General features: G+C 36.7%; 1 protein-coding gene across 1 annotated transcript; it reads left to right on the top strand.

The window, feature by feature from the left end:
- The first annotated feature begins 1,464 nt into the window (after nucleotides 1-1,464).
- Nucleotides 1,465-9,104, top strand: LOC139812080 (uncharacterized). The gene is made up of 2 exons (XM_071776707.1): nucleotides 1,465-1,576; nucleotides 8,161-9,104. The coding sequence occupies exons 1-2, from the start codon at nucleotides 1,465-1,467 to the stop codon at nucleotides 9,102-9,104; spliced, it is 1,056 nt and encodes a 351-aa protein (XP_071632808.1).
- The last annotated feature ends 730 nt before the right edge of the window (nucleotides 9,105-9,834 follow it).

Here is a 9,834-nt window from a genome sequence, read left to right as displayed (position 1 = left end):
TGGGCGCTCGAAGGTAGCAATCTCGCGCGTATTATACCGGCGTATCGTTGAAGAATATTCGCGAACGCGAAACGGAATACGAATAATTAAGCCTACCTCAGTGTCTATTAACAAACGGGAACGCCCGCCAACAGCGTTACGTGACGTCGATACGAAAGACGTACGGGTTATCGCGTACCTTAACCGTGATATCGCACTTTGCGAGACGTGCGACCGCCATCTTATGTGGCAATCGTTAATTGTGAACCACCAACATTGTGCAACTATAGTTAACAATAAAAGCAATCGTTATTTGCAAAAATCCAGACGAAAATATCTTTACTTACCCGGAAACTTACCTGAACAAGCGATTGTCCGGCCATCTTGGTGATAGCGTGGACCGATCTCAAGGTCATCACAGATGCTACTTCAGAGGAGGCCACTGATGAGGCAACCGTAGCGGAAACCTAAAAAAAGTTGATATTAGTCATAGTTACGCGGACAGTTCTCGTACTTACCTGGTTGTCCGGCTATCTCCCAGACGCGTTGATCCTGGACATCGGTGAGTAGCGGTGATCCATGACATCGGCGATGGTGATGAAGCAGCTGTCGACGAATCCTGAAAATAAAGGAGAAGTAGTAGCGTTATACTTAGATTAATGTCGGGACTTAGCCGATCAAGCGGTTGTCCGGCTATCATGGTTCCACAGTTGAGGTAGATGAATGGTTGATAGTGGAGGCGATTGGCAGAGCATCCCAGAGGAGGCAACCGTGGCGGGAATCTAAAAAGTCAACGGGTTAAGGAGATATTACCTGATCAAGCAGCTGTCCGGCTAACAGGTATCCCTGGCTGGCCGATTGAGGTCATACCTAGCGGTATCCAGAGCTCAGGCGATGCTTACCGAGCAGTTGTGGCGGGATTGAAAAATAAAATTGTTTAAACAAATTGTTCACATTTTGGCTGATTTTCATTACGAATACCTACCTTCTCGGTACATAAAGGTTAAACCGAGTGGCGACCGATGACTAATAGGACAAAATAGCGTACCCCGTGGCCCGATTATGCATCGTTCGGTCACAACCTAACCTAACCTATCAAAGGCCCCGCTCATGGGATTATATCTCTCGCCTCGATCTTCCCTCACGGACGTTAGTCGTTGCAGCTCTCCTTTTCCTGCTGATGAGTCCACTCCTTGGTCATCTGAATCTCGCTCGGTCAGAGTCCAAAACTTTTGCTGTTGTCAAGATGAATCCGAAAGAGGGGCAGAGAATCGACTCGTCCGAAAGATCGCAAGCAACTGCGGCCATGACACCTGAGCGCCCCCACCTTGTTCAGGACAAGAGAAGAAGGAGGTGGGAGCGCTCAGGTGTCATGGCCGCAGTTGCATACGATCTTTCGGACGAGTCAATTCTCTGCCCTTCTTTCGGATTCATCTTGACAACTGCAAAGGTTTTGGACTCTGACCGAGCAAGATTCAGATGACCATGGAGTGGACTCATCAGCAAGAAAAGGAGAGCTGCAACGGAGAGCTAGCGTCCGTGAGGGAAGATCGAGGCGAGAGATCTAATCCCATGAGCGGGGCCTTTGATAGATTAGGTTAGGTTAGGTTAGGGAATATTGATAGATTCCGAATCTTAAGACGCCATATTGAAGATCGACATTGGTCGTCAAAGTACAAGAGCCTCTGCTAGGTTCATTCTCGTTTTCAGATCTGAGATCTGCATTTTGTTCTTGTGGCTCTGGCCTAAAATTCTAGCCCAAGAACCAATCTGATAGACATTCATCCAGAGGGCCCCCTTTTTCATTTTTCTATCTTTCTTTTTTTCGTCAGCAGCATTACATTCAAATACGTTTCGGACTCTCATTCTCAGTCAGTAATTTAGATACTTTGATTCCGTCCTGTAAGATCTGACTCTTTTTAGTTTATTCTCTATTCTATCTTTAGGACTGATTACTGATTTGTTTGTTTATATTCACGTAAAAACTCTTTAGTTCATATCAATTTGTTTTACGTTGGCATATTTTTAGAAAGAATTACATACAATAAAGATGAAATTTTCTTAAAAGGAACTCTCTTTCTATCGCTCACGTACTCAAGAATTCTCGTCATACCTGCTGTGTTTGTCAATACTTTTTAAACAACAATAGACAAATAATTTTTATATGTTTAAAGGTAATATTTTTTTGTATTTTTTAATGGAAAATATGTGTTTATAGATTGATATATTCATAAAAATTTATAAAAACAAGTAACTTAATGGAATTAATCTTTAAGGTATAGTACTTTTTCTTTTAATAATTGATATTTTTCTCATTACTTTATACACAGTTAAAGAACTCTTTAACAGTAAAAAGATACTTAAAAAAATAATTTGTAATATAGTTGTGTTTACATGTAAAATATAAGATATTGAATTAAATAAAAAATTTTAATATTTTTAAACATTTATTGTTAGCATAGATGATTATAAAAAATAATAAACATTTTTAATTAACATGCTAGATCTTAACAGTCTAGATTTTTTAAAACAAAGTCTTTCAATAAATAAATACAAAAAATTAGAAAACAATATATTCTAAAAGTTACTAATAAAAAATTAAAAACACCTTAATAATAATGATGTTAAAAATGTTTTGCAGAAGAAAAAGAAAAACAAAGAAAACGTCATTGACGTCCAACATCGCCCAATTCATCAAGTTCTTCATAAAGTAGCAATGATTCAAATTCCAGTGAATCATTATTGGATAGTGATTAAGTTTAGTGTTACCATATTACCAATGTTAAAATGAGTTAACCTTGTTAACGTTACCATAACATATATCTAAGTTGTCTATGTTATATATGCTATTTATTTTATTATATTATTATATTTGATATACACACTTATATACTTATACTTATGCACTTTTACACTCACTTATATACTTAAAAAGTTGACTCATAAAAATAAAATTATAGACAATATAATTAATATACAGTATTGATTTTTTATTTAGAACCACTTATTTTGCTTAAATCATGTTTTACATGCATAAGTTACGACGAAGAAGCAATTGAACAAACTTTGTAGTTCCTATATAACTTTATCCAGATTTAAAAAAAAATGTGTTTCCCAGCATTACGTAATTTTTTAAATTACGTGATTTTTAAAATCACGTACCGATTTGGAACAATCCGTTACGTGATTAATTATGTCATTAATTACGTAATTTCGTTACGTGATTTCGTGATGTAATTTCATGACGTGATTTCGTGACGTGATTTTTTTTCAGTAGGGAGTTGCCTCTTGGTTTGGCCGACGTAAGAGGCATCACAATTCTTACAACAGATTTTATAAATAACATTATTCTTAGACGATTGAGCACTCTTATCTTTCTGGACTTTTATAATGCTGTTTAATTTGTTTAGAATACAATATCCCACGGAATTTTCGGATTTGATGACCGCTGAGGTGATAATTTCAAAAGTATCTTTTAAATAAGGCATAACAATAAAACTTTTCACTTTTTGCGAACGTTCAGAATCATCATCTATATTATTGTTCTTTATAGATTGAAGTTTTCTCAGTCTTTTATTGATATGCGAGAATAATAAATCGATGGGATACCCATTTCCAAGCAATACATTAATGACAAATATTAAGTTTTTGTTGTAAAAACTAGGATGAGACAATATAATTGCTCCGTCAACCATACTATAAATAGTTCCTATTTTGTGTTGAATAGGATGATTCGAATAGAAGGACAATAGCCTCCCAGAAAAAGTTTCTTTATAAAACCAATCTGTTATAATTGTGTCATTTTTAACGATTAACAACAAATCCAGAAAGTTAAGTTGGCGGTTAACTTCGTACTCAATTGTGAATTTAAGTCTGTCGTGATAATTATTAAAGTGATCCAAAACATCCTGAACGCTATTCCTAGGAATCTTCATAACAATATCATCCACATAGCGTCTATAAAACGACGGTCGGATATCCAATGCGCCCAGAACCCTTTCTTCCATGACAATGTCAGCCACTGTCGGAGACAAAGGGGAGCCCATTGGAGAACCAAACGTCTGCTTGTAGATGACATTGTTAAATGTGAAAAAGGTAGAAGTCAAAACAAATTTTACAGCAGTGATAAACTCCGCACGAGTTAACCTCGTCTTGGTTTTTATATACTTCCACCTCTTTTTTATGCCCTCTACAACCAACTCAGAAGGAACGTTAGTGAACAAAGACACGACGTCCAAAGAAACGAGAATCTCAGACTTCTGCAATCTTATCTTCGATAGGTCAGTGCACAATTCAAAACTATTGTTTACGTGGCTCTTAGGTTTTGGTATACTGTCGGCTAGAATTTTCTGTAAATACGATGCAAGATTATATAAGGCCGTATTAACAGATGAAACTATTATTCTAAAAGGAACATTCTTTTTATGAATTTTTGGAAGACCATAAGCTTTGGGAAGTATAGAATCGCTGGAGTGTAGGAAGAAATATTCTTTCTTGGAGATATATTTTTTCTGCAACCATTCTTTAATAAGCGCATTTAATTCTCTTTCAATTCTGGCTGACGGATTTCTTTTAATCGCTTCATAGGTATCTTTGTCACTAAGCATCATTTCCATTTTTTGAATGTACTCATTCTGGTCTAATGCTACAGCGACATTACCTTTATCAGCCCTTGCAAATATAACATCCGGGTTGTTTCTTTGGAATTGAATCGCGGAATTATATCTAGCAATGAGACTACGATCGATCGGTGTAGTGTGTGGTCTTTTTTGTAAGAATCTGGAGAACTGAGGTATCGCCACGTTACGAATTCTAATTTGGTTGTCAATCGTATGTTTACTTCCATTACTTTCCATATCTTTAATAAACTCATGTATGGCTTTCTTCTTATTAATAGAAAACGGTAAACTAAAATTATCACCGAGCTGTAACAACGATGAGATTTCGGTGGGAATATTAACATGAGACAAATTCATGAACCATTTGTTGTTAACAACATTTAGCGGATTAGTAGAATTATTCAAAAATTGAAGTGGTTTAATGGAAATATTGATATCCGAACCAGAATCAGAAAGATCAATTTAATATTATTAATTTTCTCCCTTCCAATCTCTGCATCATTGCACGAAAATTCTATAGGTTTAATTTTAGTATAAAATTTAATTTTTTCAGATTCTATCAACCACTCGAGTATCTTTTTGTGTAAGGAAGTTAATTTATATTTAAAATTTTCAAACGCTCTAGTATGATGTGAGATAATTGGTTGCCAAATATTTATAGGTAAACAATTATAAAGGAAACGAGAACAGGATAATAACTTTCTTTTAAGGTCATCCAAACATCTGTGAAAATCAAATATCTCGATTTTTAAACTGTCCGTTCTGAGAACGTACACTAACCTCTCGATTCTTCGCACGGATTTGTAGTGATATACACGCAAATTATTCCTGAACATATGTATAAGATGCGATGGAAAGACATGGTGATTTCTACAGCGTAATAGAAATTGTAATTTAGCTTTGTTCCTAATAATTTTGTAGTTTAAATCTATCCAATCCTTTAAAACAAAAGAAGTCCGTTCGCCAAAGTTACGAATAATAAAATCAAAATTATAAATATGAAATCTATATGGAAGGACATTCGCACGCATTGTCAGGCCAGCGTATATTAACAAATAACGAAAAAATTACGCTCGATGAAGCAAACAGCTAAAACAATTAAAAAAGGCCATTTCGAGCAATAATAGGTGTTGAAATTTATATATTCAAATTACAATAATACAAACGAATTGGTTTACGTTTCGGCCATACTTGGCCTTCTTCAGAATCACAATTTCATAAATAACATCGAATTAACAAATAAAGGACTCGAATACGATCCGGCGCTACGATTTATTGTCGAATGTTAGTCAAATTTAACGCTAAATCGGTCGTCCATTACAGCATTATAAAAGTCCAGAAAGATAAGAGCGCTCAATCGTCTAAGAATAATGTTATTAGCAAATTCAATTTATTTCTCGATTAACTGGCGCAATATATACAAACGTTTCGGCACAACGTTTCGGCTCAAGATTCGAGCCCTTTTCAAGTGCAAACTGAAACAGGAACAGCGAGAAAAAAAACAAACGATATAAATGAATCGAGATAAATATTAAATTAACGACGTTAAATAGTGAGCAATACCTATATCATCTATTGACTCGTCACATAATTAATACAGATTCCTGAGTTCACGAGCATGTTCCCGCATGGCTATAAAGGTCAGCTGCGGACCAATCTTAATTTGTAGCAACAATGATATATGAGGAGAGAAAGCGACGATCAAGAAAAACTTACGAATTCCGTAACAAATTTTCGCGTATGACTGATTCTTCGTTGCGACAAGTTACATGTATGCGAGTGCTTGGGAGACTGAGCGGACAAAGAAAGAAACAAGGTGTCCCGAGGTAGAAATATAAACACTTAAACAGACATGATGACACTGTCGTATATCGAGTTTAAGTTCTCTGTATCTTTTTTTAAATTAATCGTGTTCTTATATTTCTTTATAAAGAACATTTCAGCGATCTCTCTCATTTTCCAGTGAGGTTCTTTGTGTAATATTTTCGAATCTGACCACTTAAAATTATGGTCATTCTGTATCCGGTGTTTACTTACGACAGAGAAATTGTTGTCATGTTTTTTAATATCGCTGAAATGTTCTTTCACTCTTGTTTCAAGATGTCTCTTCGTCTAGCCAATGTAGGACGCGTCGCAATTCTCACAATCAATTTTGTAAACCACATTAGTTTCCTTGTTGGTCGCTAATCTGTCCTTGCCTCTCCTGATGACAGCACTGAGTTTTTTCGGTATCTTATATACCACGTCACAGCGGACTCTCTCAAGAGTACCCCGTATGCCCGCGCTTAAGCCCTTCACGTAAGGGATCACCACACATCTGCGTACATCAAACGTGCTGTCGCGTTCGGATTAGGCTGCTAAAATCGTGGATTCACATAAAAAAGAGGATTGGCATCTTGACACAACAACGCATTTTTCTACTGAGATGCAGAAGACGAGACGTACTACCTCCGCATATCAAATATCTTAAATCTAACACACGTCTTCACAATCCCATTACTACGTATAAGTTCGAAAGATCTAGAATGCGATATCAGAGAGCAATACTAAATTTAGAGATTAGTGATATTCACGAGCATTTGAATTGGTTAGGGATCAAAATCAGGGAGACTGAGGACAAATTGCTGTTGTGTCTACCTGTATCAATTGTTGACAATTTTTTCACCTTTAACAAAGAAAAAATCTTTAAACATATAGAATCCGTTAGAATTAAACTTGTCAAAAAGTTCAATCGAATATTGGACAGACAAGATACTTGCCGCGCGTTTCTTAATACTAACAACAAGAAATGGTTAGTCAACACCACTGACAAACAGATACCGAACTCAGTAATTAATTTTTTAAGCTTGGGTGACAATTTCGTTCTACCGGTTTCCCGCTTGTGTAAAAAAGACCGTTGCAATGCAACGTTAGAAACTATTAAGAACGTCGAGATTAACAGCCAAAAGTTTCCTCCTCCTCCGAATGCTATTAACGGAATACGGAGCGCAATAGCCAGTTCTCTTCAACTCTTTTTAAATAGCAACAAACATTTTTGTCATATTGACCGACACATCCTTAATGAGTTCTCGAAATGTAAAAAATTTTTGCGCGATAACGATGATGTCTTTGTCACCAAGGCTGACAAAGGTCAAATAACGGTGATCATGGATAGGTTTGACTATATTAATCGTATGACGGAGGTATTAAGTGACGCCTCCACTTATAAGAAGGTGGATAAGAATCCCATTAAACAGATCACAACTAAGATTAACCAACTCGTGAAGTCGTGGCATGACAATGACATCATTGATTATCAAATCTTCAAACAGTTATATTGTACGAATGGAAATCTTCCTCGTTGTTACGGCCTGCCGAAGAGACAAAACCGGGTTTCCTATGCGTGTCATCGTGTCAGCAATAGGCAGTCCCCTCTATAATGTCGCGCGCTTTATACATGAGATTTTGCATAACTCTATCCCCAAACCACGATCTCATGTAAGGGATGGTTGGTCGTTTGTAAAAGGAATTGCGAATGTGAGGATTGACTCTGACGAAGTCCTTGTGTCTCTTGATGTCACAGCATTGTTCACCAACATCCCGAACGAGTTGGTGTATGAGTCGGTGAAAAAAAGATGGCATTATATCTCACAAAATACTGAGCTCAGTTTGTCTCAGTTCCTCCATGCCATAGAATTGATTTTACATTCCACTAGCTTTTGTTTCAATGGCCAGTTCTATGAGCAGATCTATGGTAGTCCCATGGGATCTCCCCTCTCTCCAATATTGACTGATATGGTCATGGAGGATCTTGAGACTCACTGTTTAAGTTTATTGGACTTCGATGTTCGTATCTACCTCCGCTATGTAGATGACGTTTTTACCATAGTGCCGAAACGAGCTATAAATGCTTTATTGGAAGCGTTCAATGGTTACCACCCACGGTTGCGTTTCACCTACGAAATTGAAACTGATGATTCGTTGCCGTTTCTGGATACTATTGTGATTAGGGACGGTGATGAGTTAATCACTAATTGGTATAGGAAACCAACTTTCTCGGGGAGATACATTAATTACTTTTTTAACCATCCACTTAAATATAAAATCAACAGCATAAATAACTTAGTGGATCATGCTATCTTGTTGTCAGACGAGCGTTTCCATCACGCTAACATTAATATTATTAAAGATATCCTTGTGGATAATAGCTTCCCGATTAAGTTGGTTAATAAGCATATTAACAATAGATTGCGACAATTAGAAAATAGAAGGGACTTGAGCGCTAACAATTCCAAACGCGACAGCACGTTTGATGTACGCAGATGTGTGGTGATCCCTTACGTGAAGGGCTTAAGCGCGGGCATACGGGGTACTCTTGAGAGAGTCCGCTGTGACGTGGTATATAAGATACCGAAAAAACTCAGTGCTGTCATCAGGAGAGGCAAGGACAGATTAGCGACCAACAAGGAAACTAATGTGGTTTACAAAATTGATTGTGAGAATTGCGACGCGTCCTACATTGGCTAGACGAAGAGACATCTTGAAACAAGAGTGAAAGAACATTTCAGCGATATTAAAAAACATGACAACAATTTCTCTGTCGTAAGTAAACACCGGATACAGAATGACCATAATTTTAAGTGGTCAGATTCGAAAATATTACACAAAGAACCTCACTGGAAAATGAGAGAGATCGCTGAAATGTTCTTTATAAAGAAATATAAGAACACGATTAATTTAAAAAAAGATACAGAGAACTTAAACTCGATATACGACAGTGTCATCATGTCTGTTTAAGTGTTTATATTTCTACCTCGGGACACCTTGTTTCTTTCTTTGTCCGCTCAGTCTCCCAAGCACTCGCATACATGTAACTTGTCGCAACGAAGAATCAGTCATACGCGAAAATTTGTTACGGAATTCGTAAGTTTTTCTTGATCGTCGCTTTCTCTCCTCATATATCATTGTTGCTACAAATTAAGATTGGTCCGCAGCTGACCTTTATAGCCATGCGGGAACATGCTCGTGAACTCAGGAATCTGTATTAATTATGTGACGAGTCAATAGATGATATAGGTATTGCTCACTATTTAACGTCGTTAATTTAATATTTATCTCGATTCATTTATATCGTTTGTTTTTTTTCTCGCTGTTCCTGTTTCAGTTTGCACTTGAAAAGGGCTCGAATCTTGAGCCGAAACGTTGTGCCGAAACGTTTGTATATATTGCGCCAGTTAATCGAGAAATAAATTGAATT

The sequence above is a fragment of the Temnothorax longispinosus genome, chromosome 4, assembly GCF_030848805.1.
Source record: "Temnothorax longispinosus isolate EJ_2023e chromosome 4, Tlon_JGU_v1, whole genome shotgun sequence".
Lineage (NCBI taxonomy): Eukaryota > Metazoa > Arthropoda > Insecta > Hymenoptera > Formicidae > Temnothorax > Temnothorax longispinosus.
Note: the sequence above shows the minus strand (reverse complement) of the source record. Positions and strands in the feature narration are given on the sequence as shown.